This window comes from Castor canadensis, chromosome 4 (assembly GCF_047511655.1).
Source record: "Castor canadensis chromosome 4, mCasCan1.hap1v2, whole genome shotgun sequence".
Classification (NCBI taxonomy): Eukaryota; Metazoa; Chordata; class Mammalia; order Rodentia; family Castoridae; genus Castor; species Castor canadensis.
Window position 1 is genome coordinate 185,131,072 of NC_133389.1, and position 12,628 is coordinate 185,143,699.

At 46.3% G+C, this 12,628-nt stretch overlaps 1 protein-coding gene and 1 non-coding gene across 10 annotated transcripts in view; both read left to right on the plus strand.

Moving 5' to 3' along the window:
- Positions 1-12,385, plus strand: part of Ppp1r7 (protein phosphatase 1 regulatory subunit 7) — a 33,230-nt gene extending 20,845 nt beyond the window's left edge. For 6 of the 9 annotated variants that reach the window (XM_074072260.1, XM_020183054.2, XM_020183055.2 and 3 more), the window contains one exon: positions 12,012-12,385. In XM_074072260.1, coding sequence (XP_073928361.1) covers positions 12,012-12,188 — 177 coding nt within the window. In that variant the 3' untranslated portion in view covers positions 12,189-12,385. Of the gene's footprint in view, positions 1-4,910; positions 4,986-12,011 lie in introns of those variants that run through there. The other 3 variants (XR_012447455.1, XR_012447456.1, XM_074072262.1) reach the window with 3 other exon arrangements.
- On the plus strand, positions 4,518-4,649 carry LOC141422947 (small nucleolar RNA SNORA51). Its single transcript, XR_012447638.1, has one exon. It is a non-coding gene; the product is annotated as a small nucleolar RNA SNORA51 (small nucleolar RNA).
- Positions 12,386-12,628: the final 243 nt, after the last annotated feature.

The window sequence follows — 12,628 nt, forward strand, 5'->3', positions numbered from 1 at the left end:
AGTCCAGCTCAGTTCTGAAGCTGAGTCCCCTCTGTGTTCTCTAGTGAGCATCCTAGGTACTTGAGGTCTCTCCACTCTGGTGGGGGAGCACAAGCATTCCCCTGCCTGTGTGAGCTCTGGCCCTGGTTTCTTTTCTCTCCTTGTGTTCACTTCATCTTCAGTCTCATATACAAGGAGATAGTTACCATGAACTTTCTGGCGACTTCCTCAACACAGTTCACTCCTATCTAGGAATTCCAGCAGACTCTGCCTCCCCAAGCACAATCACCATCTCATCCCCACATGGCTTCCAGGGCCTGCTTGGGTCCGTACTCATGGTCCAGAAAATTCCTCCAAACTGAGGCCAGGGTGACCATAGCTCTCACCCCACTTACTTTCTTCCTCTCAGGAGTCACTGCCCTGCGTCACCTGTTGTCCCATGCACAAAAGAACCGTTTCCTGTGTTTTGTTCTGTTTTCTTCTAGTGTATGGCAAAAAGGAAAGTCTATAACAGCTATTCTATATGACTTACAGCAGACCCTGCTTACTTACTTTATCTTTTGTGTCTCTGTTCCTCCCACTGAGAATGTGAAATTCTTTAGGGCTGGAGAATTTGTCTGTTTTCTTTTCTCTTTTTTCCTTTCTTTTTTTTAACCGGTTAAAAAAATACCTAAAATTTATCATCTTAACCATTTCTAAATGTGCAGCTCAGTAGTATTAAGTATATTCGTAATGTTGTAAAGTTATCACCACCATCCACCTCCAAAATACCTTCATCTTACAAAACTGAAGCTCTGTCCTCAGTAAACACTCCCTATTCCCCTCACACAGCCCCTGGCACCCACCTATCTACTTTCTGTCCCTGTGAGTTTGGATCCTCTGGGGACCTCCAGTGAGTAGACTCATACAGTATTTGACCTTGTATAACTGGCTTCTTTTACCAGAACAATGACCTCAGAGTCCTTCCCACATTGTAACATGGGTCAGAATCTCCTGCCTTTCAAGGCTAAGAGCTATTCTGTATGTGTGCATGCGTGTGTGTGTGTGTGTGTGTGTGTGTGTGTGTGTGTGTGTTGCTTTGCCCCCTTGTGTCTCATCAGAGATTATAACAGTGCCTGACACATGCTTGGTTGAAGGAAAGGAAGGAACTTAGAAAAGAAAGGTCGGTCAGTTGAGTGGAGGCCGACCATAGATAACACTGAAACATTTACACACGTGTCGCAGCCTGTTGTTAGAAGCAGCATATACACAAGCCACTGGAAGCTGGGGGTAGTCTGTGAAAAGGCAAGGCAAGGCATGAAAGAAGTAACAGTTACTGGTAAACACAAAATATTTCTGATCTTGTTTATCTTTTAAAACACCAAAACAATGAGATGCAGTGTTTCATCTGTCAAGTTGGCAGAGAGTCTTAGAATTCAATTGCAGTGAGTCTGCAGTGGGCATTCTGCTGACTGCTAGAGGATTGTGCTTAGTACAGGTTTTCTGTGGGGCATTCAGAGCCTTAAAAATGCCCACATACTGAGGCATAGTAGTGTCACATCTGAGGTCCTAACAAAGTGATGAGAAATTTATGTGTGAAACTAAACACAGTCATGCATCACGAGGCAGCAAGGTATACTTTCTGAGAAATGTGCTGTTGGGCAACTTCGACACTGTGCGCATCATAGAGTGAGCTTTCACAAACCAAGACAACCATGGCATCACTGGACAACATACTCTAGCGGGGCCAGTGCTGTGTCATGGGGTCTGCTGTAGACCAACATGTCATTATGTGGCATGTGACTGTATCAGGACTCACTTTCAACAACGGTAGTGGCCTTGAATTTCCTGAATTCAGTGTGTCCACTCATTGTAAAAAAATGAGATGGCAAAGAAGTTTAAAAGAAGCCCTTTCAGTGTGTATCCCTTTCAGACTTTGAAATATCATTTTCAAAATAAAAATGGATTCTATTCTATGTATTGCTCTGAAACCTACTTTTTTTCACAGAAAATATCATAGAGACCTTCCTAACCAAGATTAGAAAATCAGAAGTGAAAAAAGAAAAATACAGATATACCTAATTTTATGAAAATTCAAAACATTTAGCATGGCAAAGGAATAACAGTAGTCACCAGAAGGGTTGGGGTTATTTTCTGTAGTATATGAAAATTAATAACCCAACAGAAAAGCAAGAAAAGGGACCAAAGGAGTGACTCAAGCAGTAGAGTGCCTGCTTTGCAAGTGTGCAAAGCCCTGAGCTCAAACCCCAGTCCCACCAAAAAAAGAAAAAAGAAAAGCAGATGGAGGATAAGTGTGGATAGTTCACAGCATGGTGCACTCACCTCTGCCATGTGAGACATCTCAGAGTGACAGTCTGGGCATAAGAAGGATGGCATGAAAGATGAAGGACACTGAGCAGACCCATGGGCTCCCCTATAACAGATAGGAAAAGTAGACCAAAAGCCGGAGTGGGGAAGAGAAACCCTAGGCAGGAGCCTGTTTCTGCCCCCACAGTGTCTATCCCTGCAGACTGGTGGCAAATACTACCCTCACAGGAATGCTTCCTGTGGTTCCACCCCGTCATGAGCAACCTGGTGGGCCACCCTGGCACAGCTGGCCAGCATCAGAGTGAGCTGCTGGCACGGGAGGAGAGGCTATACAGCCAGTCCCGCACTGCATGCCTGCCTGGTGCCCTGCCCCTGTCAGCCCAGAGTCTGGCTCGCTCTTGCTGCTCAGGCAACTGCTCTCTGCTACTTCTGCTGCTTCGTTCATCATTTCACCTCATCAGTGGCTCCTTGTACTTCCGGAAGCTCTAGTCCAGATCAGTTGGCTTTTACTAGTAAGCTTGAGAATTCCTTGTGTAGAAGTGATACTGAGCCCTCATGTCACATTTGCACTGCAAATACTACCCTCTAGTTTGTCCCGGGCTCCAACTCTCTTCATGGAATGTGGGCAAGTGTAATTGTCGCATGGGCAAATATGTGTCTTTTTTTGGGGTTTCTAGTGCCATTTAGGAAGGCTTACAAACCCAACCTCAAAAAGAATTACCCAGTGTACGCTAAGGTGAAATATGATGTCACCATTAGAACGAGGTCTTCCAGTGATGATCATGATGACAGGGAAATGATTATGATACGGTATTTATGAAAAGAAAAGAAAGATGCAAACTGTTTTAGTGAAAACTAGTTACCCCTTAAGCTCAGTGCCTATGGACACACATGCAGAAAGAAAGATGCCAACCTGTGGATAGTTGGTTTTTCTTTCCTTCTTTATTATTTACCGTTTTTACATTTACTCACATGTGTATACATTGTTTGGGCCACCTCGATTTTTCTTTTTTATACTTTTTCTTTTATATTTTTGTATTGGTTCTTCTAAATCTTCCATAATGAGCCATGTATTTCATAATGGAAAGAAGTTTAAAGGCTATTTCTGTAAGGATGAGAGGTAGAACTTACATGCAATATTAGCTCTGTTGAAATGCATATGCCTGCAAAAGTCTGGAAGGAATGGTAACAAAGTACCAATTGTAACTTTCCTTGTGAGGTCAGATTATATCTGGTTTTTTTAGGTTTTTTTTTTTCTATACTCCTCTATATCTCCCAGTTTTTAACAATGAGCATTTTTGTCATGTCTTTTCCATGTTTTCAAGTGGGGGCTGAGTTGAGATTGCAAAGGACCTCCCAAACTGTTAAAGAATCACATGTAGCAGATGGGAGCCCTGGGAGAGCCAGCAGAGAATCAGGGCTCTCCCAAAGCTACGGCTACAGTGTTGCTAGTGCAAGAATGAGTCCCAGAGAAACATCATCGGAGAGTCAGCAGGCCAACCAAGGGAGGGACAGGTGTGGCAGCAGGGAAGGTGCAGGGAAAGCCGAACACTGTGGCCAGCTGGTGCTGCAGAAGGACAGCAGCGGCTCGACTAGGGGTCTCGGTAGCTTCCTCTTTGGTCTGTCGGCATGCACAGATTCTACACAAATCATATGCTGCCTGGATGGGTGGGTGGGTGGTGGATACTTAGATAAACATATAATTTACAAATAGGAACATGTATACTTCCTTATTTCTACCCAGAGAAACACTAGAAATATAAACCAATATAGATAGTGACTTACAGCATATAACAGGACAAGGTGGAGGGATGACAGAATGAGACTTCTCTGAATATATCTTTTTTTTTTTTCCTTTGTGGTTCTGGATTTGACCTAAGGGCCGCACATTTGCTAGGCAGGCGCTGTACCTCGTGAGTCACACCACCCCCCAGTCCTTTTGTTGCCGTAGTTATTTTTCAAGTAGGGCCTCACATTTTTGCTCAGAGTTGGCCTCAGACCTGTGCCGTCCCACGTAGCTGGGATCACAGGCTTGCACCACCATGCTTAGGTTGTTGATTGAGGTGGAATCTCAATAACTTTTTGCCTGGGCTGGCCTCGAACACAATCTTCCCAAGGAGCTGGGATTATAGGCACAAGCCACCATGCTGGCCCTCTGAATGCACTTTTTTATTATCATTTTGGCTTTTGAGCTAGTCAGGTCAGTGTTTTACACATTAAAAAAATTTCTTGACCTTTTGGTGTTTACCATAGGCTGTGTTCTTTCATTGACTATATGGAAAGTGGAGGCAAAGTAAACCTGCCCCATGTACACCTCAGCCCAGGCCCTGTATTTGGTCTGTAGTCTGAATGGGGAGACATGGAAAAGAAAGAAAAAAGCTCTTAACCTAAAACTGAAAATGAACTGAAGCAAAGGAACCTAAGAATCTTTCAGATGGGTACCATAAACAAAGAAAAGAATTATTTTAGATAACTTTGAAAGCAGTACTCTGACTATATGGCCTGAGGACAGAAATACTCCCCCCACCAAAAAAAAAAAAAAAAAACATTAAACTTGACTCAGTAGTTTTATTAGTGGAGATGTTGGTTATTGCAATTTTGAAATAAACTTTTTTTTGAGGCAGGGTCTCGCTGTATATCCAGGATGGCCTGAAACTTGCAATCCTACTGCCTCAGCCTCCTGAGTACTGGGATCACAGGTGTGTACCACCATGCCTGGCTTGGGATGATTTTAATATGTTACTGCATAAATAAACATGTTATTATGAGTGGGATTCTACCTCCTGTTCCATATTCAAGAAAATAGACACAAATATAAAATCTAATAAAAGGGAAAAAATTGGGATGCTCTGAGTTTGGAGCCAGCCTTAGCCATGAGAGAGTGACACTGCCAGTCTTTCTGTCTTACTGTGAGCAGATGTAAAGATGACCAAGCAAAAGTAGTGAGCAAGTCAAGCTGTGTACCTTGAGAGGGCAACACAGGTGCTGGGTGGCACAACATTTTGCCCTCTGCCACAGAGCAGCTGTCTCCTGTGGGGGAGAGGGGTTGCTGGGGTTTTCAGACGGCTTATCAGAGAGGAAGGTGCTGCACTGAGCAGAGCCCTAGAAATTAAGAGTAAGAAGAATCTGCATATGTGCAGAACAAAACTCAGTGAGTCCTGACAGGTAAGGCCATATGGTACTTGGGACACTGGCATTCTAGACTGCCAGAGTGGAGTGGTACTCCATAGAGTTACAGCACAGCCTTGTGTGAGGAGCAAAGAAAGCACCCCCAGAGCCTGTGACCAAGCCTCTCTGCTGGGCAAGACTTGTCAAAAGAGGACCGCGAAATTACAACTCAGCAACATAGCAATCTCAGCACACTAGCTGAATACAGCACTAGCTGTTCAAGAAGAAGCAAGAGAGAATGGCCACTGAACAGTGGAACTCAGTGGGTAGTTGCTGTCAGCTCCCAGAAACCCCAACCTCCTGGTATTCATATCTTGTGTGATTCCTTCCCCATGAGTATGGGTTCCACTTTTGACTCATTCATAATCAACAGAATTCCACAAAAGCCAGGCACCAGTAGCTCATGCCTGTAATCCTAGCTACTCTGGAAGCAGAGATCAGGAGGATGATGGTTCAAAGCCAGCCCAGGCAAATAGTTTGCAAGACCCTATTGAAAATATCCAACACAAAAAAGGGTTGGCAGAGTGACCAAGTAGAGCACCTGCCTAGCAAGCATGAGGCCCTGAGATCAAATCCCAGTACTGCCAAAAACAAAAACATGGTAATGGGAAATACATGCGTCCTGTGTATGTATATACAAAATAAATGTATATAACCCAGTACATACAAAACCAAGAGTCTGCTGGGGAAAGGCCAGCTAAGAGATGTTCTGAGGCAGTTGGACAGGCATCCTCAGCAGAGAGAAGACTATGGAGAATTAGATGCACAGAAAGTGTGCCAGCTGGAAAAGGGAGGAATGTTCCCAGAGCCATCTGGGACCACCAACAAGTCTAGGCGATCAAACGGTTTTCCTGATAATGTGCTACCTGGTGCTTTGTGTTGCTGATGTGGCTCATCTGTGCAGTGTGCTTACTGAAACGTTTAGTCTCATCTAGCCAAGCACTCAGACCTAAGTTCAAGTTTGCAAAACGTGCAGAAGCTAGAGGAACAGGCAAATGACACTGTAAGAAGACAAGCAGATAAATTCAGAGCAAAGGCAGTCTACAAGACAGTTAACCTAGAATTGTTCAAAAAGCCTATTTCACTTAAAAGAAAAAATATGAGAAGAAGGTGGGAGATGTTCTAGATTAGATTAGAGGAGACTAGAAATTGTACCTACTGGGGAGATGGGGTTTAGGGAAAGGAATGCAGGCTGATGGTAGAGTATGTGCCCAGCATGCTTAAGGCCCTGGTTTCCATCCTCAGCACCAAAAGACAAGGAATGTACCTACCCCTACTCTTTAAAAGGAGAAGTGTAATGCCATTTTTCCATCAAGGATATCACACATTTACCCAGCCTGGAGTTCAGGAGCTTCTGTGTATATGTAGGAACAGCACAGATGAATATTTTGCTTCCATTTTGGAAAACACACAAATAGGAATCTCTGAGAGAATGGGCGCTGGTGGCTCTCGCCTGTAATCCCAGCTACTCAGGAGATTGAAATTCAAAGCCAGCCCAGGCAAATAGTTTGTAAGACCCTATCTCAAAAACCCTTCACAAAAAAGAACTGGTGAATTCAAGGTGTAGGCCCTGAATTCAAGCCCCAGCACCTTTAAAAAAAAAAAAAAGAAAGAAAAATCTCTTAAGAGTTATCAGTATCATATACATTGCTTACAATATACCATTGATGGTGAATAAAATCCCCAGTTCCACATTTACTAAATGCTGCAGAAAGCGGCTCTGAGGTTGTTGTGCCATGATAAACCTTAAGTGACAAGACCTGGAGTTTATAGAGATGGCTGTGCCAATGTGGACTGTTGGAAAATGGCATCAGAAAATGCTGACAAGTGGACAGGAAGCATATGGTGTGTGATAGATACAAGTAAATCCACTTATTGAAAAAGAGGAAGAAGCTGGGTGTGGTGGTGTGTATGTCTATAATCCCAGCTACTTAGGTAGCAGAAGTAGGAAGAACATAAGTTCAAGGCCAGTCTGGGAAAGTTGGTGAGACCCTATCTCAAAAGCAAAATAAAGGACTGGGGGTGTGACTCAAGTGGTAGAATGCCTGCCTAGCAAGCATGAGACCCTGGGTTCAATCCCAGTATGAGGTGGGAGGAATGGGAGCTGGGATACCCTTCCCAGAGCTGAAAACTGGAGTCTCTTTACAGAAATGCTTGAACAATCATCTAAATAGACTGCTGCACAATCCTGTTCCCTCCACACAGTGCAATGTGCTCCATTATGTGAGTGTGCTGTGTGTGTTAAGGTAAGAATGTTTGAGGCAATGTGTGCCCGTTGTAGCAACTCTCCACTTGAACAGGCTCTTTCTGTTAACTGATCAAACCACAAGTCACAGGCCTGGCAGGCAGATTTCTTCCACTGTCATTCTAATTTTTCAGGCATTGCATTGCCAAATGACCAGCTGCAGTGTGATAAGTTCATGTTTAACAGAATAGTGTTTAAGAACTTATCCTAGGACAGCTGTTTTACTTTGTCCTTTCCTTTAGAGGCACAAATGCAAGCTGCAGCTGCATACCATTCTGAGTTTCAGCTCTCGTGACACAGCTCTTCAGATCAGGTTTCTTTCAGATCTGTCCACAAGGGTGAGCTCCAGGTTTTAGAAATCTAGATTTCCTAAAACCAGTGGCACACTAGTCTCACAAGAGGTTCTGTGAAAAATAGTGTCCTTCAAACAAGTGCATGTGGAAAGCCCTACATAATATATTCTACTCTGGAAGGTTCATAATGTATAAATTACTAAAGACAAGCCCAGCTCTGACAGCAGAGCTGGTATCAACCTAGCCATCCCACAAGAAATAATTGCAAAAATTTGAGGCCACTCCAGTAGACAAGAGACAGCAAGCACAGCCATAGTCCCTAGAAGGGAGACTTCAGAGAGCCCAGGACTGCCCTGGTCCTTGCCTGGGAACAGTTCCCCAAGCAGAACATGGCACTTTGCTGAACTGAAGAAGCAGAAGTCAAAGTTTATGACAACTAGAATGTGCAAGACAAAGTGAAGGGGAGAGAAGGGACCCAGCAGTCCATATGGATCAGATCAACCTGTGACTGAGGGCATAGCAATATGCCCTCAGCCTGTCAGGGTCTCCCCAGAGCACTGTGCAGGGCATGGTGCTCCAGCACGTTGGTGACCAGCTAGATGCCAAGAGACTGCATGAAGACTAGAGCTCTGATGCAACCTACTCTGATCCTGCACTCATAGTCTAAAGCCAGGCTTTAGCATGGTCACCAGTGGAGGCCAAGCCATCAGATCAGTTCCCACCAAGTTGGAGAGATATAGGACACACTGGGGTCAACCTTCCTACCATCTCTCAAACCCTCCTAGTAAAGCATAAAATCAGGCCTACATGGGTTGTAAGTGAGCAGCCTGTTTCTGCATTTCCTGTTAGACTAAGTACCAACACTCTCCAGAAATGCCAGAGTTTGTGCAGCGTATCCAGTCACTAGATAAGCAAATAGGAAATGTGGCCTACAGTGAAGAGGAGTGTAAGAAACCCAACCCTAGGTTTTTAGGCACAAAACCACCTTAACAAATTTCATAAGCATCATCTTATCCCTGGGCCTAGAGGTGGATTGTGGCCTCTTGAGCCTCGTTACCAGCTCCACACCATTTCTTCTTCCTCCTCTCCCTGCCACCATGAACAGAGAAGTGTGGCTGCCACACTTCTTAGGGCACACTCCTGTCCCTGGAGGTTTCAGTGCTTGGCTCACTATCTCCAACTCAGTTCCCAGCTTGATTCTTGGTGAAGTCAGTGTCCCTGGAGACAACCTTTCCAGTGACTTAACATGTTGCTTCCTTGTCCTCTCTTCAGAGAACATCAGAGACTTTTTCCACTGCACTTCAAATGGCCACCACCTAATGCCATCCTGATCCCTACCCCAGTCTCACCCCACCCACCCTCTCCTGTCTCTGCTCCCTTTGTATCCATCTGTTCAGAAGACTGTCTGACCTGGCTGTGTGCTCCCTCACCTCCTGAACCCACTCCAGTCAAGCTCCCAGCCACCAGCATGGCCTGCCAGCCAACATGCATTCCAGTGGGTCAGTGCCCATGTTCTGCCCTTCATGGTGCTTTGACTTTCACTCCACCAATGGGCACATGCCAAATGCAATGTCCCTCCATCCCTCACCCTATCTCTTGGCAGACACATTTAATTACTGTGTTCTTTTCAAGACACTTTTCTTCAATTAGATGTAGATGATGGGTTGATAGATGATAGGAAGGCTGACAGTTCTGCTGTCACCATAGTCACTCTATCTTGGTTGTCTTTGCTGGCTTCCCCTCCATTTTTTTCACCCACAGCTGCAGTCCAGGGTTCACTTCTCAATCCTCCCCTTTCTATTTGGCAAGCCTATCCATTCTTGGAGATTTAAATGCCACCACTATGTTCCTGACAGCCATGTTTTGATTTCCAACCCCAGTGTTTTTCCTGGACTCCACATTCATGGATCCAGCTGTCTGCTCAACACGGAACTTTGCTGAATATCCACCTGTCAGCTGAGCAGGGTATTTCTAGGCATGAGATCATGAGCTGTCTCCCCAGTCTCCTCAATTTGATTTGATCTTAGTAGACACTAACTCCATCCATCTAGCTCCTCAGGGTAAAAGCTTGAAGTTCTCCTTTATCCTCTCACACTAAGTCCAATCTAACCTGTTGCCTCCATCTTCAGATCCAGTCCAGCTTCCAAATGCTCACCTCTGCCTTCAGAATACATCCAGAATCCCACCTCTTTTCACCTTCTGCCACCACCTGGCCCACGGCCCCAGCCTCCCTTCCCTACACCCTAAAGAGGCTGGCTGACTTTCAGCCCTGTGTCTGCCCACCACATAAGACTGTGATACATTTAAAACATGAAACAAGGGCTCCAATCATAGCAGGGAGTAAAAGCCAAAGTTCAACAAAGCCCAGTGATCTGTCCCCTCCCTGCCTCTCAGCTTGTCTTCTGTCCCATTCCCTCCCCACCCTGCCCTACCCTGCCCCACCTCTGTGCTGACCCCAACACACAGTAGTCTCCCACACACCTCACAAATTGTTGCAGCTTCAGTGAACTAGTACAGGGGAGGCACTCCGTACTCACCCAGCACTTCAAGGCCAGTGGGCTTACAGAGCCTGTGCCAACCAGCACAGCCTCCAGTGCCAGGCCACACTGAACCCTTCCCTGGCATTCCCACCTGTGGCCCTTCTTCTAGTCCTCAGGTGCCTCTGCTTGCTTTTCAGTCCATGTGTGGGCAGTCCATGTCCTTACTTCTCTGGGCATGCTACCTCAGTTTCTTCCCCACTCTGTTCTTAGGTTCTGGGCTCACCTACCAGTGCAGTCACTTCTCTAGCGGCAGTGCCCAGCTCCTCCCCACTACCTGCTGCAGGCCCTGAGGCCTAGCAAGTCTGCAGCCAGACCACCTGCAGGGTTTGAGATTGGACCTGCTCCCCTTGATCTGGGCTCTTTGACTTGCAGCTTGCCTGCAGTTTGTTTCTTCCATCAGAATCCCTGCAGGTAGTGCTGTGCTGCATCCATCTTGAGGGCTTAGCAGCCCAATGTATGCACCCTGCCACCTCTGCTTCAGTACCAACATGCTGGTAGTACAGTTACCCCACAAGGGGTATATATACCCAGAAAGTGGCAAATAGGACAAACTGGAGCTTTTCTCTGTTTCAGGGAGCTGGTTGTTAACTACTTGCCAGCACGCCACAGGCCCAAATCCAGGTGGTTATTTTCCCACGTGTGCCCTTCCTAAATCTGCCTCAGCCCTTAATCAAGTGGTTCTCAGTGGTCTCTTGACTCACTAAAGTAATTCTGTTGTCCCAAAACTCATCCCAGCATAGGAGCCACACACATCCACTGGACACACACAGTCCACATTGTGGCTGACCAAAATCTGCCTCTCATCTTGACTATTTGCAAAGAGAGAGCTCTCCTGGCAAGGGTAGGGCCTTCAGGTCAGCCTGGCAGAGTCAGGACAGTGAAACTTCACCTGCTGCAAGCCTGCAACAAGAGGCTCTATGTCCTTGCACCTGGAGTCAGCCACAAGGGGGACATTTGCAGACAGGAGCCAGCAAGAGACATCCTCGGAAATGCACCATGGAAATAAATAATAACAGGAAAGCCATGAATTTGGACTGGATCAGCCTCTAGTCTGTTGTATTCCAGTCAGAGTGCTGTCTTGCCCCTGGGCACAGTTGCTGAGAACTAGTTTGTAGGCACTGTAACTGAACCTGCCTCAACTCCTGCATATAGGGCAGAGAGGCCATGTGGTCACACTGCTTTGGCTCTTCTGTGAACCTGGCCACATGGCACCATCACCCTGGTTCCACTTGGGATGCTACTGAAAAGTAGCCAGGTTAAAAAAAGAAAAACAAGAGGTGATGGGAGAGCCCATGAGGTGCCAGGGAAAGCCCACTATATGTTTCCCTGTGTTCGGGGTGGTTAGGGAGGCCCACCACCAAGTCTCACTGGACTAGGATGCCCCCATGGCCTCCCTCACAGATTTGGGAGTTGCAGGCATTAAGAGTCAGGGCTGTTCTCTAAAGGCTTTTCTCATGCGTGTATCCCCTTCTCCCTTAGATGAACGACAATCTCCTTGAGAGCTGGAGTGACCTTGATGAGCTGAAGGGTGCCAGGAACCTTGAGACAGTGTACCTGGAGCGCAACCCCCTGCAGAAGGACCCGCAGTACAGGCGGAAGGTCATGCTGGCCCTTCCCTCCGTACGGCAGATCGACGCCACGTTCGTCAGGTTCTGAGTCCTCCTTGCTCCTCACCTGGTCCCTCTCCTCAAAAGAACTTCCCAGGCACTGTTTTTTAATCCACCTATTGCTCCGGAGATGGTCACTATATCAACAGTCACAACCCAATGGCAATAAAAAAGGCACTGACGGTAGCTGACGTGGTGCTGAGCACCATTTGGAGATGCCAGTCTTATTAAACCTGCCACATGGTCTTCCTGGTGAATTGTGGACAGTCATTGTAGCCATGGAAAGCACACAGGACCCGTAGCACTCGTGTTCCTTGTGTGTGTCTGTGTCATCTCAGAGGAAAGCCACAGCCCCACCTGAGTCATGTAATGTGGGTCTGAGGGTGCTTTTAGGATGTCTGTGCTGCTGCCCAGGTGGGCAGTAAAGGCCAATGTGCAGAATTCTGCAGTCGTGACCCGCAACAGCACACTTTTTAGTCTTTCAGGCCA